Source organism: Aythya fuligula, chromosome 12 (genome assembly GCF_009819795.1).
Source record: "Aythya fuligula isolate bAytFul2 chromosome 12, bAytFul2.pri, whole genome shotgun sequence".
Lineage (NCBI taxonomy): Eukaryota > Metazoa > Chordata > Aves > Anseriformes > Anatidae > Aythya > Aythya fuligula.
The window spans coordinates 8,089,753-8,117,417 of NC_045570.1; the positions used below are offsets into that span (position 1 = coordinate 8,089,753).

The window sequence follows — 27,665 nt, forward strand, 5'->3', positions numbered from 1 at the left end:
AAAAACTCTGCTAGGATCAATCACATTGACAGACACAAGACTCCAAAACCTGATTTAGCAACTGCACATCTGACACAAGCCCTGAAGAACAACTACAGGCTCAGTGCAGTCTGTCTGGACCCTGGGCAGATCAGTGTTGATTCACAGACAGACATTTTTTCACTAGCATAGCAGCATCTTGATTTCTGCACAGATTTCACTTATGCAAGATCAAAGGTGAGTGAATTAGGGGGATCCTCAAATTCGGGGATTCTATAAGAAATTCCAAGCAGTAGGCCATTCTTTGGATTATTCTTAGCACCCCAAAGAATACCTGTACCAGGTAAGTGCTAGTGCTGAGCACACTGCTTCAACTTTCCCACTCCTTTTCTTTAGAGGACAATGAACCCAGCAAAGCCAAGTGGTCACATTCCATTTCAGCACTAGGCAAAGAAATACCCAGCTATCTCCCCAAGCATTGCAAAAAAATCCAGAGAGCAGTCCACAAGCAACCAAAGACACAATACCTACTTCTGATCTTTACTAAATATTTTACACTCTATTGAATATGCCAGAGTGCTCCCCTGGAGACAGTACCAGGGATGTCAATAGTAGGTATGGATCTTAGGTGCTGAATACATTAGTGCTAACTTGCATCTGAGATTGATTTCACGGGATTTTTATGTGACTGTTACTGAGTCCTGAGGCTAGACTGGGCTTTAGGCAGATGATTTTCAGTGAGTAATCACCGTCAAGCACAAGCTCCTTCCACCCTACATCTGTGTTCCTGTGTCAGCAAGAACAGGAGAAGAGGTGGAGCACTTCATAATTGCTGTAAAGAAAAGGTAGAGAGATTTTCATTGCTTTGGAAGGATGCACTCTTCAGCTGGACATGAAGCAGAACTCCCCAGGGAGCTTGCTACCAAGCAGGGCTAAAAATATCACCAGCTAGGAAGGAAGTCTTGGTTCTGGGAGATGCCTGGCAAATACCCCCGTCACCCCCAAGGGAAAAAAAAATATATATATATATATACACACTATTCGCAATGCCCAAACCACTGTATAAAAATAAACAACAAAAATCCACATTTAGTGGTATGCTGTTCACTCAACAACTGGAAGAGTTCTCTGAAGCATTTCTAGCTTGCTCGGCAAGCCCACATGTTGCAGGATACAAGCAACAAGTAAAGCACAAGGCGAGTAATATCAACACTCTGGCAAAGCCAACTTAAAGAAGAGCAAGCTATTTTTTCTTCTTAATAAATACACTTTGAATTATGCTTCTTGGAAAAAAAAGGTTATCCAGTATTTCAAGTCAAATGCAGTTTGACATGTCCAGATGTCCTTTACTGAGCAGTTTGTTAAAAACAGACTGCTTTTTTTGAAAAACTAGGCATGATTTTACTCATTTTTTTGCCCCTGCCACTAGAAAAGGCTTCTGGAAATAGAGAAAACCACCCCACAGACAGACCGAGCTTCGCAGGAGCTATTGGAGGGCACCGGGCACTCCCCAGAAGTTCAGCTGAACCACGCTGCCACGGTGGAACACAAGTCAAACAGCAATGAGAGAACAGTCGATTAGGACCTAGTACATTGCTCAAAGTCCCCCCTCCCTGAGATGAAAGCACTGACAGCAGCCAGCAGGCACCAGTTTGCCATCAGCCTCTTCCCCCAATTCAGACAGAAGATCTTTTCGTGTCAACATTTCTTTTTGCTAACCGCAAAGGAAGAAACAAGCAAAACTCAGCAAAATGTAAATATAGTCAGAAGAGCTTGGAAAAGCCATGAAAGGCACACGGATTGAAGAAACACCACGACAGGCCACAGCACTAGAGTTAGTTTTTAAGCACCAGAAGCTGTTCTGGCAGGAGGATTAACGTGATTCTTTCCGTGTGCAGAGGAACAAACCTTGGGAAGACCAAGGACTGTTCAGTGACAGAGTTTCTACGGAACCATAAGGCAGTTGTCTTAGCCGAGTCCAGGCTGGTATTGTCACACTCACTGCTTGTGAATTATTTCTGATAAGACTCCTAGACACATCCAGGTGTCTGCCAACCAGCAAAGGGACAACGTTGTATAACCAAGGTTTTTCTCCCCCTGAAGAGGAGCCTGAGCAGGAGATGCTGTTGACATTCACAGTAGAAGAATGCCTTCAGAACCTGGTCCAGGATTTACTCTTTCACGATAGCTCACAACTCCTGTAGTAACATCTCCTTTGGCTCCTGAAGGTGAGCAGAGACAATGCACAGACCTTCCAACACTCCCTGAAGGAAGAGAGGGAGCTTTTGAGGAACACTGGCTCCACTCCTTTACCACCAAATTCTTTGTGTCTGTCAAGGCTTTCCATTTTAGAAGCTTATTTCAACCTCTCACAACCAAATCCAGCAGCAAGGCTGTATTTAAAACAAAACAACACAGAGCAAAGGAAGAAAAAAAGCCTCCTGATTTTTCCAGTTTTGCTGCTGCTGAGCAACACCGAGAGCAGTCTGCCATCTCAGAAATAGGCAGCACTTATTCTACACCTACACCACTCTTAAACAAGCTCACTTCTGAGGTGATCCTGCAGCTTTTCTTCTACAAAGCTTCCAGGCCAGTTCCACAAGCAGCGTTCATAGCTCTGTAAGGATTCACACAGCTTTACTCTCCATAGATAAACACAGAACAGACAGATAGCACCAGACCACTAAGCAACTACACGATGGGGAGAAAGACAAGACAAAAACCTCTTGCATGTTTCCTAGAACGCTGGGTGTTGAAGTGACACCAAAGCCAGCCCCTCAAAAATCTCTTGGCAATGAAGAGCCACGGCATACACTATCTTTATCTGAAAACATCACAGGATAGTGATATTTAAATAAACAGAAGGGAGCAAGCTAGGCACTTGAAGTCAATCAGTTTTGAGTTCAGACTCCTCATTATTTTGGAAATATTTCCTACATGTGTAGCTTACACTGACAAAGATCTATCTGACAAAGAATCTGTAAGTTATCTTAAAAACTGCAAATTCAAATAAGCAAACTGGAAGTTCGAACCCTAACAAAAATGAAAATCATGCTATTACAGGAATGAATTTACAAACAAACTTCTGTAAGGCAAATACAAACTGAAGTCTGGCACACTGCTGCATCCCACCAGAGCTTTTTGCGATGGAGAAGCACCAGACTGACAGTTTGGAGAGTGATTTCCTGCTGCTGGTTTTATTGGAGGTGTGTGGAAAGGGAACAGGGCTCCACCTAACGCTGTTCCAAAGCCGGGCACTATGGATGTGAGCATCATATTCCTAAAGGGTAAGCGTTGATTTTTTCAGCTGTACATTTAGCAGCACATTTCTGCTTTCAAACGCCAAATAGCTTGGCAGTGAGAGCGCTGCACTCTCACACAATTACCCCCATCTGTCCCTGGGCACGGAGCAGGTTAAGCACACCACTTGGGAACCCTGCTCAACGCAGCTGGTCGTTTGCCAAAAATCTGAATTTTTGACCATCCTGCTAAGAAGTCACTTTTTAAATGCTGCAGTTAGGAAAGCTTTTTAAAATTTCCTACTGATTTCGGCTCTGAAGGCTCACAGCAACTCATTTTACATCATTTTCAAAACAGATTTTTTGGAGAACATAAATGCCATGGGAGGTTAGCAACCAGCCTGCCCTTTATTTTGCACCTTAACTACACAGAACATCCTAGAGGGGCACAGCAACACCCAGCCACCTAAAAGCACCAATGTAGATTTGCTGGGCTGAGGACTCTGATCACAGAGATAAAAAATAATCCAGAACAAAGTGAACCCAGTACAGGAGGCTGCTCACAACAGGCCAGAATTTGGCCTGCTGAGAGAAGCGAGTCACTCACAGCCACACGATCGTTCTGTGCATGTAACAACTGAAAACTAAGAATAGGAAGAAGTTTACTCTGAAAAACAAAATGGCAGCACAAATAAAGGAACAACTTGGAAAAAAATAAACACACTATCTGGTTTGCATAAACTAATGATCTGACTTCAAATCTCAGGCTTAACTACAGTAATGGCCCTTGCCTTTCCTGGCTTTTGCTGCAACTTGAGACCTGATGGACAAGTGAGATCCCGCTGGGCTGTTGTCTTCTTACACTCCCTGATAGAACGTTGTCTTAATCCTATAAACCAAGGTTTAACCCACAAACCAAAAAATGCAGTTCATTATCACACAACAGCACTAAATATGGCGCATTAGAAGTGTAAAAGGCCCACATACTTATTTACACTATTTTAAGTGTCAATATATCCTAGGGTTTTTGTCCTGCACTGCTTTCTTTACAGGAAGGATGCTTTATTACCTTAAGTCTCTGATTGAAAGCATCAAACAGCAGTTTGATTCCATCCTGAGTCAGGTTAAGGATGAGGTCATGGCTAAGAGGTGACTGTAAAACAAAAAAAAAGTTGTTAGGCTTTACATTTCAAGGCTTCTTTGTTGAGATACACATCATTGCATTAATTGCCTCTGAAAACAACTGTTCAATGAATAAGCATAACACAAATACATGTGGCCAAACCTCTTAATCCCTTCAGTTGTCTTACAACAAGAAATAGGATCTGCACCTTGCAAGAGCTCCCAAAAGGGCAGCTGCCCATTATTTTAAGTTGGGGAAAAAATAAAAACTTGGAAGTTAACATTCCAAGTTTAGCATCACACAGAGACAACACGCAGGGACAGGCTGCTGCAGCCCGGGCACACAAAATCACAGCCCATCTCACAAAGCCTCGCATCAGAACCATGAAAATACTCGAAGAACGACGGTGAGAGGGCTCTCCACTTCAAAAACCAGGAGTGTCACAGTCTTTTTCAGGCCTGAAAAGGAAGGCTTCAGACTCCGATGTTGTGAATTTCGGTTTCCTTAGTTACTGTGAATCATAATAACTCAAGGCTTAATTTGCAGTCTGCTGGAGTCAATAGGAGACACTCCACTGGCTTCACGGTGTCTGGATAGGCTCCGCGCCACCTCCGTCTGCTGCGAAGCTCTGGAAGCTGCTCGCTCCTGGGCTGGTCCAAGCCATGCACACACAGTCAGTTGGCCCCCGTTTAGCTATCTGGTCATCTACCATCTAAAACACCTGCTTCAAGAAGCTCTGCCCTCCACAACTGTCTCTGAGGAGGAGGAAAGAAGCTGAGTGACAGGCAGGTGACAGCACTCCTGCCCCAGAACTGCACCAAGCGATTATTTAGCAGAAAACCAAACTAGAACAGGACATTCTGGGCACCTTCGGGGTTCTAGTGTGAGCAGCCACATGGCACAGCCCTTTTTATGAATTAAGCATAAGCTATCTTAAAGCTGCTACTCCCCTCCTTTGCTCTTCTGGGAGGAGGCCTGTGTTTTGACTGCCAGAATTCTCATTTTCATCCCAAATTTTCTCTTCGATCTCATGTCAGCACTGTCACCTAACCTGGATACTTTTCGTGAATTCTCATGTGCCTCTCCCATCCCTTCCCAAATTGTCTATTTAAGTAACCAGATCCTTTGGACCTAGGAACATGACATCTAGGAGCCAGAGAGCTTCCAATCTCATGCAGTGCGGATTTTCCATTCCACTTGGTCAGTCCAGCAGCTTTCCCTGATGCAGCTTCAGCTCCTTGCACAGCAGCACTGATATTTCACTACTGCTGGCAAACCTGTTTATGATACAGCCTAGAATTGAAGCAGCACAGCTTCATATAGCCATGAGCCTGAGAAAGAAGGTCTAATGTCAATCCTGACCATTTTTTATTTTTTTTAAATCCCTCATAAAACTAATTTAGAAAGGCTACAGCTATAACAACAAACAAAACAAGTGCAGGATTACACTTAAAATAAACCAACATGGCTTTTCTGATATTGGATGTGCTCTGTGGATCTCACTGGTTCCTAAGCATATTTTTTATAAGGTTATTCCAAAACTAATAAGAGCATTACAAGTACTTTAGAGTGGATGAGAGAAAAAAAATACATCCGAGGAAGAGCTTGATAATTATTTTAGACAATAGCTTCTATTCTACACTGGCATATCTTCTTTCTTAACAAGAGAGAAGTTTCAAGGGCACAAATTTAGTTCACGTGACTTTTGATGTGCAAAACAGATCCTCAGGTACAAAGGGAGATGTTAGGAAACAATGGGAAAGACCTTCCTAGAGGAAGAAGTTCAAACATGCAGTCACACTCCTAACGCACAAAAAGCTGCAGGAAAAACCCTCGTCACTACGCAACCCCTCCGACACAAACCCAGAGGAAGAGATGGAGGAAAAGACATGTAAGCACCCTACTTAACCCGAGCAAAAAGGAGTTAAAATCCTTTAGTCACAGGAAAGTGTTCATCGAGATGTTTTTGGCACCGTTTGGGCATCCCATTTGTGTCAAGTTAAAAGGAGAGCTGTGGGCAGATCTAATTGCATTTAATTGTCAATAAATTTTTGAAAGGAAATACTTGCTGCTGGAGTTCCAGGATCAGAAACTAGATGCCACAACTTGAAGAAACATTTGATCACTGCGCTCAAAGACATTATTTCAGAGAGGAAAGAGATGAAGGCTGCTCAGGTATAGCTTAGGCAGATAAAAGCTGTGCTAGGTGAAGCTTGTTTAAAGCTCTGAACCTCCTAAGCACTGCCCCAGCAGGTCTTAGTGCCCAGCTGCAGAAGAAGTACACGATGTCCTGCACAAGGGCAAGGGGACGGCCACTCAGCTGCACGCCTGGAGTGGCAGGTGGAAAAAAAAATGTACCAATATCAGGCACAGACTCCAAAAAATATACGGATATTGAAAAACTATTACAGTTTGGGGAGCAAAACCTATAAAAAATCCCTGCAGATACAGTGAAAATTCAGTATGTGTGGTCAAGCACAACACAGCTTTTGGACATAAAAGACCTACAAGACATGCAAGCACACCACGCTTTCTAGCACAGGGCTGCTAATCTGACTCTGCAGAACTGAGAGGAAAGGGAATTTCATCATTTAGCTAAATAAACCTCAAAATAATTGTGGAATGCACTGTAGGAAGAGAAGCTAAAAACCTTCAGAGTATACAAAAAAAAAAAAAGGAATGCATTTGCTGCCAAATGGATGCCCCCATGCCTTATATACAACGAGCTAAGTTTTCAATGTGCAAAGTAAATATTCTGTCAGCATGAAAGCCAGAAATCTGCATAATATGAAACAAAAAAGGATAACTCATCTAATTACATCAGATATGTATCCAGCAGCAAACCACCAGAGCTGAGCTTGCTCCTTAGTCATTCAGTGCTCGCTGCAAATGCACGAGGCCTCCATCAGTACTCCTGATATAAAAGGAACTGTTGGCAGCCTTTCCCTTTTCTCTGATGCAGAGATCTACAGCACATGCATAAAGTCTCCTGATTAACACACATTTCACACAACGCACATCTGGAGAGCCACAGACCTCTGCAGCCCCCGTCTCCTCTCCCCTCACATCTTCTTCAAAGCAGAGGTGGGCATAAAAAACTTTTTTTTGTCTAGCAGAACGGTTTCACCTCCAACCCCCTTTTTGATGGAAGTCAAGCATATTAGGAACTAATGACTCTTCAATTATGTACAACAATTAAAACATCTAGCTGGTGTAAATGACCACATTCCCTTTCTGCAAACAGAACTGCAGATCCAGAGAAGCATGGAGGCATTTTCAGCAGCTTCATCACCCCCAAACCAAACAGGAGAGTTAAAAGTAATGAATGGTTGGGTACTTTAAAGTGCTGCCACACAAGATGACAATGGAAAAAAAGACTAGGATTATCCAGCAGAACATTTCCTTTTATGAAGTAAAACCAATACTGCTCCACCACCACATCTACAAGAGTGGCATCTGTTAAATCTTGGCAGTGTGTTGAGATTGAGCTTGATGTGAAGCTGTTATAAGATTGAACAGCTCAGCAATGCATGGAATATGCACATTGATGTGACACAGTATCAGTTTGCCCCATTACACCCTAATTCTGGGGCACAAGGAGGTAAGAGATGCGGGCAGCCCGCTCGCTACTCACCTGCTCACTGTAGAGAACCTGGACATTCTTGATAATGCGACAGTGTTTCTGAAGAATTGCTACAGCCTGAGCCAAGGGCATTCCTGTAAGTAAAAACAGAGGATTTCTCCAGCTCAGACACGGGGTAACAGCATTTTTGGACAGAAAGGTTGCAGATGAGATAAGAAGTCATTGTCAGCAAACAGTACATTACAACACCTAGGTATGCAATATACAAACAAGCCTACCTGACTCACGGTATCGGCACAAACCTGTTTTCTGGAACAGAAAAGTCAGTATTTACCCACCAGCTTGTCATGCACAAAAGAAAGAAGAGTACCTCTACCCACAAAATTAAACAGCAAAGGTTAGGTGGACGAGAGCACCTATCTTTCTACAAGCCATGTGCAAAATTCTCAGCTTTGACAGTCCCGTGAGTGACACAGCAGCCTGGAGTGAGCTCCACAAGAGCTGACAGGTCATCTTGGGAGCAGCCTGCAGGCTCTTGGCTTCGTTTTAGCGCACATCCTCCAGTCAGCTTGATAAGCTATCGAGTAGCTGCATGAGGAGGACTGAAAACACTGAAAGAAAATTGAGCCACGGAAGAAGAAAACACCAGAATATTCGTAGCTGGTGGTACAGCCAGAGGAGTGCTGAGGAAGGAACTTCAACTCCTCAGTTTGCAGTTCCTTCAACACGCACCATTTCCTAACAAAGCGGGCAGCAGATTTGACAAAGAAAAGGAAGTTAAACACACTACACCTGGTTCAGCCGCGGTAACCAGTGTCACCATTCACACCGACACCATTTCCAGGGCTATTTTTACAGCATCCCTCACTCCAGCAATAAATTTTGGAAGTGCAGCAGGACAGCTGAACCTGCAGCAGGCATGGCGGCTCTGCACAGTGCCACCTCCCCCTGCACCGCGCTTCAAACCTTGGCTGTCCTTCCAAACGAAACGCCATCGGGTCCCGGGATTCTCGTTATAAATGCCACGTTTGAGCATGAGCTCATCATTCTGAGGTTTTATTCCTTCCTAATTGCTGCAAGTCAATTGTGATTTAGTTATCTGACACTTTCTTCACACTACTTGGCCCTTTCTTCTCTACTTCTGGTTCTTAAGCTTGAAGAAAATTGCCTCAGATAGGAAAATTGACCATGGGACCTGCACTTTTATTTAGGTAACAGCTCGGGAATTTCGATTCAGAGATACCAGCTACATCCTTCAAGCAGCCTGTGCATGGTGTTACAGAGTACTTCCTAGCCACTTTCTACCAAAAGATGAAAACTCTTCAAATATAAATTACACACCCCTAGATCACCGCAGGTACTGCTTTAATGCAACACCAGCATAATACCAGAACAATTTTTTTTTTTCCTGTGTAGCACTAAGTTACATGCCTGTTGCTCGTACACTGCAGCTTTTCTGCAATTACAAAATCTAATTTGGGCAAAACAGCTTTATAGAGGAGAACTACCATGGTTGGGTTTGTAAATACCACATAGAAATGGTTTTGGTGCAAGTTTTTTGCAAGAGTGTGGGCTAACATGAAAAGCAATTTTGTGATTGGAAGTTTTACACCAGAAAATGACAAATTGAAGAAGAACACTGATTATTTTAATACCGGCAACAAAATTTAAATGCACAGAGGGACACAACAAAGCAGCACTGTTTCCTATTATCCAGGAAATAGCAGTTGCCTTGTAGTCTAGGCAGCTGAACCTTGGAGTGTGTTTGGAGAAGAGAGTTATGTAGTAGATAATATTTTCAAAATGGCACAGAAATGCAAGGAACAGCAAGAAGCTAAGATCAAAGTCGCTGCTGCGAGAGTCACCCATCTCTTAAAACAGCAGAAGCTATAATCCCCCCAAAAAGCATAAAGGCTGTTTTCAAAAGTCCAGGTTTCTGGGAGACACGCAGGGAATGACCATTAAACCTCCTGAAAGAGATGCCCAAGGCTCAGCAAAGCCAGCAAGCGAGCTGAAGGAACCTGGACACTGACAGCAAGTGCCAGCAGTTGGTAAGGTGTCAGTAAAACACGCGGGGAGAAGCAGCAAACACAAACTGGAGTGGGGTTTGGAGCCCGGTGTAAACTGATGCAATCCTGGGGCCGTGAGTGTGCAAACAGATAGCTCATGTGACTCTTACTCACAGCTTTCTCACGCTGGAAGCAAACGGACAAGGGCTGATTTCAGGCACTTTTCGCTGACTGGGAAGCGAGCGGGTTTTGCCATGCAACCGTCGAGCAAAGCTACAAACAGGAATTGAAGTTCTCTGGGAGCAGTCCCAGAACCTGAACTGCACACGGAGGAGCCAGTACCCTCCCTTCGCAGAGAGCCAAGGAGGGAGCGAAGAAACTAGGCTGTTTTTCTCCACCCTTCTCACACACAGACACGCAAACACCCCTTTTCCTCCCCAGCCTGCAGCCATTGCAGTCAGAGAGGAAAACAAAGAATCCTTTTTCCCCCCCCCGCTCACCAGCATGGAACTGGGAAGCTCGCAGGGCTTCCAGCCCATCGGATGGGCGACCAAAGCGAGCCCTGGCAAATAAAGTGCATAAAGCTCAGCATTAGGACTCTCCTGGCACAGACTTTCCCCTTCTCTTAAGGCCGGGGGGACACAAGATACAGATACTCCTCGCGGGTACGCTGCTGGCCAACAACACGGCTTGAAGGTGAGCAGCCCTCCGATGCTGGGGCTTGAAGGGGCAGGGAGTGGAGGAGCAAACACAAATGGTAAAAAGACACCAGAAAATGCACAAGTCAGCAAGTCAGAATCCCTAAACAAAGGGAAGTGAATCTTTGTAGGCAAAGAAAGTCTAAAAAGCAAGAGAAATAGAAGTGGGCCTGAGAAATTATAAGTGTCTAACAGTAATAACACAGCTACAGGCACTGCAAAATCAGTAATTGTTCTCTCTTAAAAAGGCAGGAATGTGGCCCGAGAGGAGCAGTGACCCAGGTACCCAAGTGAACACAAAACTCAGCCTCGCTCAGATTTTTTAGCGCTCTGCTCACACAGTGAGTCAACGCTGGAGCCAGAAACAGCATCCAAAAACTCACGTAGAAAATTTTCCTGGCATTTCCCCTCTGTCATCTCCACTGTGGGTACAGGAGGGGAAGCCAGAGGCAGTGGCAGGTCAGGAGGGCTGCTGTGAGCGCTGCAAAGAGCGGCTCTGAACCAGCCCTGAGTGGAAGGAGCAGCAAGAAGCCCCTTTACACGAACCCTTCCAGCCCTGGTACCGCTCCCACAGCCCGGCCAGAGGTATCAGAGACAGCTCTAGGACAGGAGCGCTCGAGCAGGACAAAGTTAAGTGTCTCAATGCCTAGTCAGCCTCCTGCTCCGCACCAGCAGGTCGTGCTAATTATATATGAGACGCATCACGTGGTGGCTATGTTTACTCCAAGAATTACAGCCGGGTTTCCTCCCTCTCACATCTATGCGTGTGTACACACAGACGGAGACACAGCATGTAATTTTAGCCATGGGATTGTGTTAACGGGCTTCTTTGGGGGCGCTTGGGAAAATGAAAACAAATCTTATTTATAAAAAGAAAAAGGAGAACCGGGGAGGAGGAGTCAGCAGCATATCTTTACGAGCACTGCCAGGGGATATAATTTGAGATCACATTTATTTTCAGGTAACACAGGCACTAAGGGATCACAGAAGGTCATGCAGAGCAGCGAGAACACAGGAACACGTCAGCGGTATGAGGAGATCAACGAGGTTTCAGAAGGGTGGGACCGAGGTACTGCTATAATTAGCCCCCAAAGCCATTCTAACGCTCCCTAACCACCACGCTCTGAGCCCGCAGAGGCACAAACGGCCCTTTGTGTCCCACGGCTTCCCCATCAGCAGCTCCACACACCACAGCACCGCTCCCTTGGTGTAACCGAAGTTCATGGAAGCTGCGTGCTGCTCTTTTAAGCCTGTCCCCCTGCTGTCACAGGTGACAACAGCAGCAGTGTTGTAACTCAAGTTCTGGCCAACACGCAGAGCCCTGTTTACCTCAGCCAAACTTCAGCTACCACTAACAAACACCAGCAACAAATGCGGAGAGCTCTGACAAAAAGAGCCCTGCGCTGGCACCTCCAACAAGCCCTTGAAAAACACAACAGCTGCGGTGTTTTCTGAGAACTTCAGGGACTGCCACGGCTCGCCTCAAGGCACGAGTCACCTGAGGACGCTCCAGCTCTGTGCCTAAGCGCCCCGGGCTAGCACCAGCCAAATTTGTATCGGCTGGGGGAAATTCTCCCTCCTCATTGCAGCACGGGGAGGATCGGCTGGTGGGCAAGAGCCTCCCAGATGAGAAATGAGAGCTGCCGGAAGGGCAAGCACCTATTATCTAACCCTGAGAAAGCCTCTCAAAAGTTTGCCTTCCCCGCTCCGATGTCGCAACCCAGCAACGACACAAAGGAACTGTGAAACCCGGGGCTCGTGTTTAGGGTCTGGAGAGAGGCACAGCACTCGGGCTGAGCATTCCCACAGTGCTGCTATCACCTGGCAGGCGACACCAGCCCACAGCCAGCACATCCCTGCTTTCTTTTTGGGGCCAGGGTTAGCCTGGTCTTAGCAGAGCAAGACAAAAGAAGGCGAAAGGCTGGAGGAAAGCCTGGCAGCTGGTAAACAAAGCAGGGGGCGGCGTGTGGAGCTGGAGAGGCGCCCCACAGCAGCTCAGGGGGTCAGCTCAGCCAAGAGAGAAACGTGAGGTGCTGCTCTGAGCCGGGGACGGACTGAGGGGGGGTGTAAAGCCCCCTGAGGCGGCCGGGGGGCACTTACCGAGGGTGAACTCCCATTGCTCGTTGCCCAGGGAGCGCTCGGGCACCACCTCCAGGTCCAGCATTGGCGCGGAGGCCCCGGCTCACGGGCAGCGGCGGCGCCGGACCCCTGCGGGGAGGCGAGGAAGGGAAAAAGGGGGGTGAGAGAAAGGCGGAGACCCCCTCAGAGCCCCCTCAGGGCCCCCCGACCCCCTCAGGGCCCCCTCAGCCCCAGCGCTATCACCATAGCAACCGCCCCCACCCCTCCAAAAATCCACCCTCCCCCCCTTCCTCGCCGCCCCCCCGGGGCTGTGGGGAGCCGCCCGGTCCCACAGCACCGGGGGTGGGCGGGGGGCGAAGGGGTAAAAGGGGGAGCGAGGGGGGGAAAAAGGCCGCCCCCCCCCCCCTCAAACCCCCCCCTCGCCGCGGGGCCGCCGCTCACCTCACTTGCGGCTGCTGAAAAAGCGCCGGGCGGCGGCCGTCAGGCGAGGCCGCGCCGGGGGAGGGAGGGGAGGGAGGGGAGGGAGGGGAGGGAGGGGCGAGGGGAGCCCCGCCCCTTCGCTGAGGGGAGGGGGGAGGGAGGAGGGGGTGGGGAGGGGGAGGCCGCGGGTTCGAGACCCGCCTCGGGATGAACTGGGAGGGAGGGGATGGGGGGGGGGACACAGAGAGCAGGAGACAGAGAGAGCAGGGGACAGAAAGGGCAGGGGACATGGAGAGTAAGGGACATGGAGGGCAAGGGACATGAAGGACCAGGGACATGGAGGATAGGGGATATGGAGGGTAGGGGATGCTGAGGGCAAAGGACATGGAGGGCAGGGGACATGGAGGGTAGGGGACGGGGTAGGGGATGTGGAGGGCACAGGACATTGGGGAGAGAGGATGTGAAGAGAAGGGGGTGTGGAGGGTGGGGAACATGGGGTAGGGGAACGTGGAAGGCAAGGGAAATGGAGGGGAGGGGATGCAGGGCGGTGGGTGTGGAGGATGGGGGATGTGGAGGATGGGATGTGGAGGACAGGGGACCTGAAGGAGGGGGGACATTAAGGGTAGGGGATGTGGATAGCTGAGGATATTGAGGGTAAAGGACATGGAGGGGACGTGGATGGAGGGAACACGGAGGGTAGGGGACAGCGCGGCCCCAGAGGGCACTGCAGACCACGGACCGTGGAGCAGGACAGGCTGCGTGGCCAAGCCCCGATCCACCTTCCCCTTCTGCTCAGAGGCTGGCACACCACGAACAGAGCTCCTCAAAGCAAGGGCACATCTTTAAATACATAAATAATAAAAATAAAACTTCCTTGAAAGGCATACCTGTGATCCCATATGTCCGCCAGCCGGGACCGCCAGGGCCTGAGGCAGTCCTTAATCCCGGAGTTTTCCACCGGGGAAGAAAAGATGCTTTCATGCAGCGGGGAAGTGAGCGGCTGCAAGACCTCCGCCCAGGAAAAAAAACATCCACCCGAGTGCCAGCAGGGCCTGCACCCAGCAGGAAAACCTCGTTCGTGGTCCACAATGGGCAGGAATTAAAAGAATAAGTGTTTTCTCTGAGATTTTTTGAGATAGGTGTAAGCAGAGCTGCTTGCTCACCTTTTTGGCCAGAGGAGTGGTTTTCTATCCAACAAAAAAACGTCTCACGTAATTAAATGGGACTGTGCTGATCAGTACTGGGGTGAGGATTTATTGAAGAATTTATTTTGGTATGGCCAAAAATGTATTGTTTCTCATATAGCACAAGCCCTCACTGATTTCTTGTTGCACACGCAGCCAATGCAATAATCTCCAAGGGAAATATGTCAGAAATTTGTAATGAGAGACTGCTGTTATTTGCCAATTTCTCACTTTTTCCCAAATTAATGCTCCGACCCCAGAGCTGGGGATGGGGCTGGGCACTGCCGACCTCTCCCCAGACAGCACCAGGCCCAAAACACAAGCCCTAAATGACACCGTGCTGGTAAACCCAGGGAAAAACAAGAACAAAAAAAAATAAAAACCACCAACCCCAAATCTCGTTTTTCCGGTCGAAACACAAAAGGGTGGGGAACAAAGGCTTAGGTAGAAATTAGTAAGTAGCACAAGGCAGGTTAGCGAGACGAGCTCGTGCGTGACTCATTCAGGAAGAAAGGAGCAACGAGGCCACCAGCGCAGTGATGCTGTGAGAAGATGTGGGCATCTCCACCGGTCCTGCCCCAAGCCACAGCCAGATCCAATAATAAAAATAAAAATAAAAATAAAAATAAAAATAAAAATAAAAATAAAAATAAAAATAAAAATAAAAATAAAAATAGGCACCAACAACAGGAACTCACAGCCAGACCAAAAACCCAGGGCCACTTCACCCTCACCACCACCTTTCCCATCACCACACTGGGTTTGTGACCCCAAAGAAGAGGAAAACAACACCAAGGGTACCAGGAGGGACCAAAAGCTCACCAGGGATCATTCGCTTCATGCGAGCGATTGCTGGTCTTGAAGGCGAGCTGCCCTCTCCTGATGAGATGTGATAACGCAAATCATTTCTGCAAGGAGAGCTTCTCTGCAGCTGCCCAGCAAAATGCTTTGGAAACCAGTCCCCAAAGGTGGCAGTGGTATTTGGGCTGACAGAAAGATTTCTGCTATAGAGCTCTATATTTTATTTTTATTTTATTATTTTTATTTTTTAAGGTGCATTTCCTGCTGAAAAAATTTGCTTTTACAGCTCAAAACATTTCAAAGCAGCATCTGCTGACCCTCCCTGGGATCCCCTGGCTGTGATTTTCCCATCTTGGCACTGAGCACAGGAGGTTTTCTATCACCCAGGAACCCTCCTGAGCCTCCTGAGGTGGGCAGGGGCTGACGACTTTGGCTGCATCAGGGACCTCGGTGGCCACCAGCATCACTCCACAAACCTGGGTTCTCCCCATCCTTGCCCACATGACTCTGTGCATTTCACAGCCCTCGGCCCCTCTAGATGTATTTGAAGTCATGATTCATGCAGGGTGAGATCTAAATTGGTTTCAGCTTCATTAGGACCAGATGTGTCCTGCTTCTCTTTTATCCCAGAGGTGGTTCAGCCTCAGGGGCAACGCATGGTGCAGCACATTGAGATGCTGCTGTGGGCTCTAACATTTTGAGGTGATAATTTGGTTCTTCCCGGGTTATTTGGCATGATGCCATGGCCAGCACAAGGAAGGCAATGCTTCATTCTCCCTTCTTGGGCAAAGTAATGGTTTTGAATGTAGGTCCATGCCCACCCCAGAAGAACAAGAAGCTTCTTCCAGTCCAGGACGGAGCAAGGTGCTGCAAAACCTCAGCCCATCCAACACTGTTATCATCAGCTTTGCTGAGCTAACCCTAAAACTGGAGGTTTCTTCAGCACTTAGTTGTGCTGGAGGCCAAGTCCTGGGATGCTCACCCCAGCCAGGGCAGGAGCACAACAGGACCACACAGTCTCACCCTGCCCGGACAGACGCAGACGGCAAAATGCCGCAAAGGTCTGAAGAAGTGGGTGACGGATGCACCTTCATGGGGATGGGTGGTTTGAGGGAGTCACGCGCCCCATGGGCCCGCTGAGACCGCATCCCGGTGGCCACGAGCCAGCGGCATGCTGCAGAGCAGAACTGAAAGCAGAACCAAAAAGAGGATCTGTCCTCGGTGTGGGAGCACCCGCCCCGACAAGAAGGGGACAAGGGGTCCCAGGGGCTACTCGGCAGCACGTCTAGCTCTGGACCAAGCAGGTGGCCAAGAGGGACAAAGGATGCTCAGAAAGGTGGTGAGAGCAAGCGACCTGGAGCTTCCGCTCACGGCTGGCCCCTGCGCAGGGCTGAGCCTCCCCATATGTCCTCCCCTCTTTTTTTTGCAGGGTGCAACAGGCTCCCCAGCAGCTTTGTGGCAGCTGTGCCCCATTGCAGGGGCCTCCAGAGCGGTGCAGGGTGCTGCAGAGCAGGCGGTGGGGTGGGAGGGGACCTCCAGGCCCTTTCTGGGTAAGTGACACCTCATTCTGGGAACCGAGATGCTCGGCGGCCGTCCCGCCGCAGAGGTGATGGTTAGTCTGGTGTTTCTGGATGGACCCGCTCGTTTCTGAAGAACCGTCTTCTGATGAGACAGAAGTTAGTCACCTCTGTGGCTTTGCTCACAGCCTGACAGCAATTCAGTGCTGCCCCTGCCAACTGCCCCGCCATGCCCCAAGCTTACAGCCACCAGGGCTTCACCGGGTCACCCCCACCCAGCCAACTCCATGCAGACACACAGGAGAGACCCTGGTCCTAAAACCAGACCCCAAACCTGCCTGAGCCAGGGCAGGCGGAACAACAGCAGCACCTCCTTACTGCTGTCCCCTCATCCCTCTGAAGGTCTCTACCAGTTCCCCCAGCTGAAAAAGACCAAGGCCCTTGTCTGGGGGCAGAGCCTCAACATCAGCACAGGGAGGGTTTTAGAACAGGCATCTGTAAATGCCGTAGAAGAAAGCACAAAGAATAAATAGAGTAGTTCAGTTGGAAGGGAGCTACAAAGTCCATCTGCTGGGTCCAAATGCTGAGAAAGGAAACCTGCAGATGTCCATCAAGCTGATGACCTTTCCTGCTCAACTGCCATGAAACAGGCCTGCAGTGCCAAAATTGCATGAAATACTAACTTGAGTGTCGCACATTTGAGTTAAAATGACTATCAAGTGAAGAAACCCAGCAATAAGTCTTGACAATGTGTTCCTAAATGAGCAAAGCTGAATTATGTGAGCTTCAGGCACATTTTACACATGGAGCAGGAGGAGCTCAATGACGGGCCCATGGGTGTCCGTGGGATGGCAGAGATCTTGCTCCCCAAAGTATGGACAGCAGCATGGATTTACCGCAGGTTGAAAGCCTTCTGCAGCAGGACACACTCAAGAATTACGATGATAAAGCCACAAACAAACACAAAGATTCACCATGAGGACCAGGGAGGCTGCCTGCTCCCCCGGGCCCATGACCCGCACCACATGCTTCAACCCTCCAAACAAGCAGGGCTTTGTCAACCCTATGCACTTCCACAAGGAGAAGGAATTCACCCATGTGTATTTCCCTTTGTGGAAAGATTTTGGAAGCATTTATCCACAATTACAAACAAGATTTCAACATAGCACTGCAAAGAGACAGAGACGCACACTTCACAGGGCTCAACTCTGCAGCAGCAAGAAGACGAGGACAGGAACTTGAGATCCTAATCTGCAGCCAAAGGCAGAGGAAGCAGGCAGGTCCCATAGAGGGCTCAGACAGGCCACGGGTTGGTTTGACACCAAAATCCTTGCTACAGGAGGGGTATCCCTCCCGCTTCCAAAATCCATAGGCTAGAATAAATTCACTGCTGTGCACCAGACCTGTTGCTGGCCTTGTGTAACCGTTCCTCTGCCTGCTCTCCTTTTTGCCACGGCTGGTCCCAGATGTCCACCCATCTGCCTGCTAATTTCCTCCACCTGCTAAATGGCAGCTTGGGAGATGTCTGCGAGAGAAAAGCAGGCACAGCACAGGCGTCCACAAACAGGGTGCGTTAAACTGCGCTAATTCTGATCCCTCAGAACCATGTGCTCCCTTTTTTCCTCAAGCCAAGGCCACGAACATTTTGACCAACCCAAAGCAAAGGGAAACAGCACTGCCCGCTGGGCTGGGCCCGTGAAAGGTGCAGAGCTGAACAGCACTGGGAAGGAGCAGCTGTGGGCCCGCCTGCCATTTTCTCTTCTCACCTGAGGCGCTTGGCCACCATCTCACCTCCCCTCCTGGAGAGGCCGGAGGGCAGCCCAGCCACCAGCCTCTGTGCTTCAATCCACCCTCGCAAGGCCTCTGCCCTGAGCCACCTTGCTTCCTCCCATGTTAACCTCAGCTTCTCAAGGCTGAGACCTCCCCGAGGAGCACAGCGTGAGGAGCCATCATCTGTGTCACTGCCACCGAGGGCCAAAGCCCCGAAACACCCCAGCAGTCACCGGAGCATCACCCCAGCTACGTGCTGCAGCAATATTTGTATATCAGTAGCTACGAAGGCCACAAGCAGTCCAATTTGCAGCCTGAAAGTTATTCTGTGCCACTTGCTTCCCCAGGCCTACACTTTGCTGGACTTTGGCACGGCGTGAACAGCAAAAACAGCAGAGTTATAGCTGGAACAGTCCAAGGAGGCGAGGAGGCAAGGCCCACAGGGACAGCCTCTTTCAGCAGACCAGCCCCTGACAGGTGGAAAAGAGAGAGGAGCTTCTAGGAAAAGCCTTTCTCCAGCTCTGCAACAATTTTCTTTTCTCAAGCTCAGTGGAACGGTAGCAGAGAAAAAGCTAAGAAATGTGGTCAGAACCCACAAGAGAGGGAGAAAAGTCATCACTTGTTTCACAAGAGTGAGGGGAAAAGGAGGAAAGTGGCTTAAGTGACCGGTTTCTGTGAAACACAGGAAATTGGTGCCTATGGAACAACAGAAACCCACTTTCCCCTAAGACAGCACCATCAAGTCTCACAGACTGGAAAGCACAGTCCCTAACCAGGAGAATTAGGGGCACCAGCAAAGATTTAGCAGAAGTCTCACCAGCTTTGACAAGCTGTGGACTAGACTGAGCAAGAAACATTCCCGTTTTCAGCTTCTTCCCTTCTCACAGGTGTCTGGGTTTTCCAGGGCCGCCTACTGGGAGATCACAGCAGCGACCGAGTTAGCACACGGCTTCTCTGTGTTATTTTTTTTTTCCCCACTCGTGAGCTTTAAGAAATGAGCCTGAGGCAATTCTGGAAACTCACTTATCTCAATCTGTAACTAAGATGTTTAATAAAGTTACTTAAACCGTGAGCCTAAGCAGCTGTGAGCTGTGCAGCAGCTGATGAATATGCATGCACCGGGATTTACATGTTGTTGCAGCGTGCAGACAGGATGCAAGGCAAATGAGTTATGAGAAATGTTGCCTATGCAAATGTACAACTCTGCTGTAACTTCTCGCTGTAATTCTTATCCTCGAAGCCACTTTTGTAATTCGCTCATTTGCATTGGAAATGCGCTAACAAACTAATGTACTTTAAATAAATCAGTCCTATTTTGGTGCAGACAGGACGGATTCCTAAATGCATCTGTAACAAAGTGGTGGCCTGAACTAGTGGTGGGCAAAGAAAGGTGACAGTCTTGTCAAGATCCTGTCAAGCCATGACATTTTGACTTCTCTGAAACCAAGTCTCCTTTACTTAACTTCCAGGCTTTACCTAACCAAGGCTTCTTATTAGACAAACCACCACAAACCTGCAGGAACAGAAAAGCTGCTCTTTCCACCAGCAGTCTCAGTTTTGTCATTGCCTGCTAGAAAATGGGGGGCTGAGAGCCCAGTCCAGGACAGCTGACAGTTGTTATGTCATTAAAGAGACCAGGAAGCCCTCATTCAGGTTTTGAAAACCTAATGTAAAATGGGCTGAACAGTTAATGTGATGGATTCTCTTAGGTGAGGAAGAAGCCACGTAACTGCAAGAGGTTTAAAAAAAAAGTCAAGTTACCAGACTTCACATGCTCTGGTTGCCTTACAGGTCACGGGCATCTTTTTCCATTCCAAGAAGCTCCAACGTTTCCAGGGGCTTCACTCCCAAACCAAGCACAGACATCCCCAAGGAAAAGATGGCAATGGCTTAAAAAACCCCTTTGGATGTAGGTGCCTCATGCCGGAGGCTGTTCAGATTCCCTCTGCTGCTCAGGGTGACTGCGAAGCAAGCTCATGGTGAGAGAAACAAGGGGACAAACCACCACTGCCCTTCACATGCCTCCACACAAGTAAAGGCTTTAGGAATAAAGTAGCCATCCACTCGTGATGTACCCTGGGCAGAAAAGTGGATCATTTTATGAACTTGCAAGTAAATGGCCAGGTTATCTAATGGCTTTACGAACAGCTCTTTAAAGATGTGTTGTGAACTAAGCTACTGCACGATGTTCCTATAAAAGCAGCAATTGGAAACTTCAGGAAGCCAAAGTAACGCTGCCTGGCAGCTGGTTTTGTTTTCAGAACTGCCACCCTTCCGAAGTACAGATTATCTTCTGAAGAACCACAGGCAACGGACATTAGGCACTACTCAGATCCACTTAGAATCAGCTTTTAGAAGCACAAATTAAGATCATACTTGGCCCTTTTGCATGGAAACACTTCCAAAGCAGTCTTCAGCTCTGGTTACTAAAAACCAACAACCCCCTGTACATGATTTCAGTCCATTAGCAGCATTATCTGTCAGCACAAGCTGCTTTAAGTCACACCATCTAAAATTTCAGCAGCCTTAGAAGAGGCTTTCAGGTGTAGCACGTAATATCCGTATCTTCCCCGCAGCGCTTCACCACATTTCCTCATTTCCTCAATTTCAACATGCAAACTACCTTTTGGTTTGTCTCCACGTCCAAAGAGCACAACTACAAAGGTTTGATGGCTGTTATGAAAATGCAAAGATGAAAGATGCTCTTTGTGTGTGCACAACCCTGGGGGTTGAATTAACACTGGACAAGGTGCATTGGGGTTGGTTCAAGTGACCACTGGATGTCACTATTGCCTCAAGCACGGCCATCAAGACCTGGTCAGGGTGGGATGGAGGCATCGCCCAGCATCCTGCTCCTCTCCCACCAACACGTAATGCACCAGCTTGAAGTACCAGGATGTCAGAAATGACTTTACAGCGACTTGTTTTCACTACACAGAAGTTTATTATGAAAGTTAAACATACAACACAAAAAGTAGCAAAAGCAATCCTGTAGCTTAAGGCAACTCTTACAGGAGATGAATTCAAGAAAGATGATGCAACTTCAGTTTAAATAGGAATTATGAAAAATATCAAATTGCATCAATAACTTAAAATGCACTTTAAAAAGTCTGCACTAACCAGCAGAGGGTAAGGGCTTGTGATCTTAATGCCAGCATTAAGATATCGTAAGCAGCAGAATGCTAAATGATGATAGGGAAAAGTTCAGTATTTACACAAAGATAGCGACGTTAATATCTGATAGCATAATTTCCTGTGTACTTATGGTTTAAAACCACTGAACCGTTAGGAAAACCTTTTAAAATAAATCTTCAGACTATTCCATCAAAAATACACAGATGGCAGAGAAGATCCAAGGCTAGGGATGCGTGCGGATGCATGCGTGTGTCCCTTAAAATAACTCATTGCAGAAACTTTAGAAAAATTATTTCTTTGGGGGCAGGAGAGCAAGAAGAATACGTGGCCACGGAGTGAAAAAGGTTATCTTTTAGGTGAATCACATTTAAATTGAAGTATCAAAATATTTCTATTTGATGACATTCTCACAGTTTACAGTTACTGACATGTTTAAGTGAGTGTTAAATATTCATATCATTAACATACAAAGATTTGCCTTCACATGGAGATCTGCTCACATTTTTGCAAGACCTCTTTTTACATCGATTCTTTTGCCATTAATGAGGAATGTAGTTATCTTAATTATAGAATTTCAAAAAGATTTAAAGCGTTCTCATCATACAGAGTTTTGACCTTCAAAATCATTTTTTAAAAACACTGAGATTAAGTCACTTATTTTAAAAAGGTATCCACGTGACATTTTAATTAATCAGGCTGTACAGGAAGCACCACATTTTGACAACGCCAGATGACATCACATTTCCAATCAGTTTTCTTCAAATATTGGATGCAATGAAAAATTGGGAACAAATCCATTTGCCACCACCCCAAACAAAACAGAAACAATTCACACAAATCAACTCACCCCAAATCTTACCCTGTTAGAAAATGCAATATTTACTGCAATGTAGTTTTAATTTGCATAAGATTTGATAGAAGTGTCCTATGCACAGTATGAGATTTGCTGCGCACCACCTCATCTCTTCACCATTCAGCACAACTTTACAAAAAGCATAAGATATAAAATATACTTAAAGCAGCTATCTTAAACATGATTTAATACATATCACCTTGGCAGCTGATCACTTTTATTCCCAGTTTAACACGCTGTTGAATCTGTTTGTAGAGTTGCAGTATCCCTTTTTTAAGAACTATTTAAAAAAATCCCTGAATAAAACAGAAGCCAGCCTGCGACTTCCTATGAGTTTCAGTAAGGTACTATATACAGGGGTATAATAACCGCCCAAACTCACTTAATAGAGAATAAAATCTAAGACAGATATTGGGGCAGAATGCATTAATGCATGAAAATATACATTTTAAGATTTTATCATTTAAAAAGTGGAACCAATGGATTGTTAGCAGTTAAAAGAATACTGCAACTATAACATTTACAGACCCGGAGGTTGAAACCTGATTCCAACAGCACTGATCCACTGGGTTTAAGCTTGGAAATAATGCAAAAATAATGTCAGCAGTTTTTAGAAGGTCTTACAAATTTAGAAAAAAAGAAAACTGAAAGATAGATAAGAATGCATATCTAAAATAAAGCAGGAGCACAATAAAGACGATCAAAATTCCAAAAGCCCATATTAAAAAAATTAAGCTTGGAATGCATTGGCTTCCAGCAGTTTACAAAAAACAACAAAAAAAGTTTTTAATCTGTAATATCTTGACCTATTTTTAAGTGACAATTTTTATTACATTGAGAAAAAAAATGTTTTTATAGCTGCATAAGTTTCCATTTCACTAAAATAGTGCCAACAAAAATAAGTTTGCATAGAAAAACAAAATTTCAAATTGCCACTGGCTACATGCTTAAAATGGGAAATGCAGGTATCGTAACATAAACATAGTGCAAACCATGGCAGTTCATGGTGATTTTGACTGCCGCAGGTCAGGAAACAGACCATAGTATACCCAGTTATCACAGTTTCTGGTCTTTTATTAAATCCTTTGCCAAGTAGAAGCAATGTGTGCAGACCCATGGCACGCCTGCTGCTGTTGATTAACGTAGTTTGAGATCATCACCACTTCCTAGGTTCGATCCAGGACTAGGGTCTTGTTGCCTTCTTGCCTGCATTAAAAAACACACCTTTTAGCACCAAGAAGTGATTTCAAAGTAATCAATTCATTTCTTACTTATTAAGCACATGACAACAACCATAAACAATTTTAAATCAGAAACTGCAAGTTTCAAGCAGTAACCAATGCATTTGTTGTTAACAAGAGAATCATTCTTTCCCCCTCAATTCAACAGCCCCCCAGCAGGCAGGGCTCCCTGAGGAGCAGTCCCACACCGCTCCCCTCTGCAGAGGGGCTCCGAGCTTTGGCTCTGCTCTGAGCCCAGCCTCAGAAACCCTCCCGCAGCCAGGCTCGTCTCAGCACAGTAAGGCAATGGGGTTTCATGTCTCTTCATCTGAAACACATGTTCTTTGGTGTGAAATTCCCTTCTGTTAACCTTTCCTGTGAGCATTCTCAGGATTGAGATTTTTGGGGGAAGAGCTACAGTGCCAAGATGGCAGAGTACATTACATCATTCCCAAATAAACCTCCCCCCTGGATATTCACGCAATCAACATTTACTTTAGCTTTTCCTGGAACAAAGGCTTATAACAACACAGCAGTACAATTTAATCTATACATAAACATTTTAACAGCTCTTGATAAAGATTTCGAGTTTTACTGCAGCTTTTTTTTTTTCCTTTGGTACACCTGTAAAGTTAGCAATAACAAAACTTGAGAAAACTTTGGTACTTATGATTGAGCCCCTGCGTAAAAAAAAGTGATATCAGTTCTCTTTTAAGTAAATGGCTCTGTTAAACGGTTTGAATTGATGGCAATTTAAAGAGGAAATTAAAGATGGTCAGCAGTAATATCAGTTCTCGTAGAGGACTCATACTTTACCTGAAAAATAGACATACATGTTTCACAGATGCCTGCTTCTCCTCCCAGCACTACCAATCCCCAGACACACACTCTGCATCCCAAGTGTGCTGCATTTCCTCCAAGGCAGCAGGCATTTAACTGTCAGCCACTAAGGTCTACAGCCGAACACAAAAAAGAGGGCCCAAGCTGCCCCCACAGCCAGTGACCTCGTGCGTCACCTCTTCTGCAACCGAACAGTACGTTCCTCCTCTGGTTTGGGTTCATAACCTGAGTATTTTGATTTTTCTACTCTGTATGCACACAGGCTGCTTTCAAGTAGTGCACACAAATGCAGGTAAATACTTAAAAACCCATTTATGTACTTCAATTTTAAAGCAGTACGTCTATTCTGGGAGCGTTCAATAGATGCGAGCTGTACTTTAAGACATGTTAGCGTGGACACTTTGGTTTAATTTACAGGGTGCACAGCTGGCACCTCGGCCTCAAAAGTACCACTGCAGCCCCAACAGTCCCAGGTTTTCAGCTGGGGGAGCCATCGCTGCAGAAGCATTATCTGGCATAGCTCTGAGTTTCGCCAGCTGCAGCAACCTGCTGCACTCAGGACTTCAAAATAGCATTCTTAAAAAAAAAAAAAAGCTGAAAAATAACCACTAAAAACAATAAAAAAGAAACAACCTAACCCAAAAAAAACCAAACAAATGACCCTTCCCTCCTTCAGAAAGCTCTTTGTGCTTTGGTGGAAGGGGCAGGACAGGCTCAGTGCGGGCAGCAGTACCGGGATATGCATGGCTTAGGCAATTATCGGGTTCACACGGTGCCACCGAACAATACGGGCATTTCAGCTAAGCAGTGACTAACAGCGACACGCCGGCTGCTCCGCGATGCTCCCTGGGCTCTTCTGAGTCACATTTACTGACACAGAGGAAGCCCTGCCGCCGCAGGGCGGTTAGCCCAGTTCACAGCACGCTGCTGCTTCCCTCCCATGCTCAACTGCAAGCGAGCCGCGTCTGCCAGCTCCCAAACCCTCCGGCCTGGCCTACCAGCACCATTTTCTGCTGCTTTCCATGCTCACTTCTTCCTCCCTTACCTACCGTTCCTCTCATCTGGCTAAGTTTACACTGCCAGCACAATTGGCTGGCTTCACCCACAAGGAGTCTTGCTTCCTTCCACTATTTAAATACTGATTTCAAGTCACATTTGCCTTTCCCGTGCAATGATCCCATTCTGATGGGCACCATGTCCATTAATAAACCCCTCCACTTGTCAGCATGCTTCCAGAGAGGACGCTCCCTCCTGCACCCTCTTGGTGGTTACGTTGCCACTGCTGATTTGGAAACACGGTCACTATTTTCAATACCACAACCAGCACCTGGTACGTTTATGTGTCCAGTACATAAATAGGATTGCTGTTGGATTTTAGACATCCATGGGTTAGATCTTCTCCCTCTGTTCCACTGACGCAGGCTGTACCCTGAGTGAAGGAAGCAGCCTTTTGCCTACGCACAGAAGAACACCGAAAACAACCACCGCCATCCCTGTTGGGGCACAAACCCACAGACTTCTCAGTAATCGGAGGGATCACTGTAGCACAAGCAGGTGCACTCATGTACAGCGCTCGAGATTTTGAATGCTAATGAGCACACTCCTTCCAGCCACTCAAGCAACTTTCGCAAACTGCCTTCTTAGCAGAGATGCAGAATTGTAGGAAACCGCATTTAATTGCGATTTTCGTGTTATTTTCAAAACCCAAATCATTCACCTTATCCAGTGATACCAGTAGGCAAAGTTAATAAAACTGAAGCGTGGCGTTCATTGTTTTTTTTTTTTTTGACAGAAAACTGAACTGGGATGTAATGGTTTTTCTGAACACAAGATGGTTGTTCTGCAAGTCCAAACAGATGCTTCCGCACCAACTTAAGAGCCGTACTAAAAGTAACAAAAGGATAACAGTTCCACTTTGCATGCATTTCTCCCACTGACCAGATCGTGCCAAGGTTTCTTCTCATTTTAACTGCCTCCCGTTTCTTCTGAGAAATAAAGGCACGTAGTCCTAACATGTTACTATAATCCTAGTTATATTAATTTATTTAGTTATCAATTTCGTAATCAAGCATATTTTACACTTACTAAAGAAGGGCAGCAAGTTAATTGCTGCTGTCTCTCTGCCTTGAAAGCAACAGAGCTGCTTCTTCAGCAAAGTAATCATAAACACAGCAATTTTATTGTCAAAATTCAGCAAAGACTCCAAGGTAAGGGCATATGGTTGCATTTATGCTGTGCCTAGAGGGGCCTTTCCTTTCAAACCGTATGAAAGAATTCACATGATTCAAGCGATCGCTGCTACTTGAAGGGTTCAGTAGTGGCTTCTGCAAACAACTACCAGATTTGCCCTTTCAAGCGATATGCAAAAGGCATGACAAATTACCCTCAAATGTACTGAAAGCAGTCATTACAATGTCTTAGAGCAGCACATGTGGATAAAGGTGTAATTTTGCATTTCAGTAAGTGGGGATTTACATGTGCAGCTCCTATGTGTTGGAATGACAGCTCTGTCTCTCTCAGAAGCCCTCAACTACTTGCGCTGTACCACTGTGCAGGAATGCACATGAAACGTGCTCCTTCTGCCAGACACTGCCCCACCAAGGCACACGGGCACAGTATGAATGACTGCAGGAGTGCTTTACATGCTAAAAGCACCATGTATCTATGTAAAAGTTACAAATACTCATGAAGAGGAGGAGGATTCACCACATACGCAGACAGCAAGCACACTGTAGAGCATCAGGAATTAGGTGATGTTTTGGCCACAGACAAAGGGCAAAATACAGCTTTCATAAGAAATGCCCCCAGATTCTTAACACCCACCTGCATGGCAGTACCTGGTTGGTCACCTCAGCCTGTCAAAGGAAGCTGACCATTCTTTTTACGGACATAAAAATGGCAATTTCCAGAAATCTCTCATTTTGGGTCCCATACACTCTAATCAACCCTCTGAATTGCAGCATTCGCTGTAATTTTTGAAATGCATATCTTATGAAGCCCTGCAGAAGCAGGAGAATTGCTCTCTATGAATAATGAGCTCAGCTCCTCAAAGACTGAGACTTGTTTCAATTAAAAAAGATGCATCTATCTTTGCCACGAGGAAATGGAGTACGCTGCCATGAGTCATGCGTAATGAGTCATGAGAAAACAGTAGTTATTCATCTTATCTCAGCGTATTTCAATTTTCAGTCAAATACTGATTTTAAGTTTGAAGG

At 46.6% G+C, this 27,665-nt stretch overlaps 2 protein-coding genes across 4 annotated transcripts in view; both read right to left on the reverse strand.

Moving 5' to 3' along the window:
- The window catches only part of C12H16orf70 (chromosome 12 C16orf70 homolog), a 35,083-nt gene extending 21,883 nt beyond the window's left edge, over positions 1 to 13,200 (reverse strand). Inside the window, exons 1-4 of one of the 2 annotated variants that reach the window (XM_032195477.1) lie at positions 13,152 to 13,200; positions 12,732 to 12,839; positions 7,976 to 8,058; positions 4,288 to 4,371 (exon numbers count right to left, since the gene is read on the reverse strand). In XM_032195477.1, the coding sequence (XP_032051368.1) occupies positions 4,288 to 4,371; positions 7,976 to 8,058; positions 12,732 to 12,795 (231 nt within the window). In that variant the 5' untranslated portion in view covers positions 12,796 to 12,839; positions 13,152 to 13,200. Of the gene's footprint in view, positions 1 to 4,287; positions 4,372 to 7,975; positions 8,059 to 12,731; positions 12,879 to 13,151 lie in introns of those variants that run through there. The other variant, XM_032195475.1, reaches the window with a different exon arrangement.
- Positions 13,201 to 22,191: 8,991 nt separating this feature from the next.
- CBFB (core-binding factor subunit beta) overlaps positions 22,192 to 27,665 on the reverse strand; it is a 40,967-nt gene continuing 35,493 nt past the window's right edge. For both annotated transcript variants that reach the window (XM_032195884.1, XM_032195885.1), the window contains exon 6: positions 22,192 to 23,596. In XM_032195884.1, the coding sequence (XP_032051775.1) occupies positions 23,528 to 23,596 (69 nt within the window). In that variant the 3' untranslated portion in view covers positions 22,192 to 23,527. The remainder of the gene's footprint in view (positions 23,597 to 27,665) is intronic.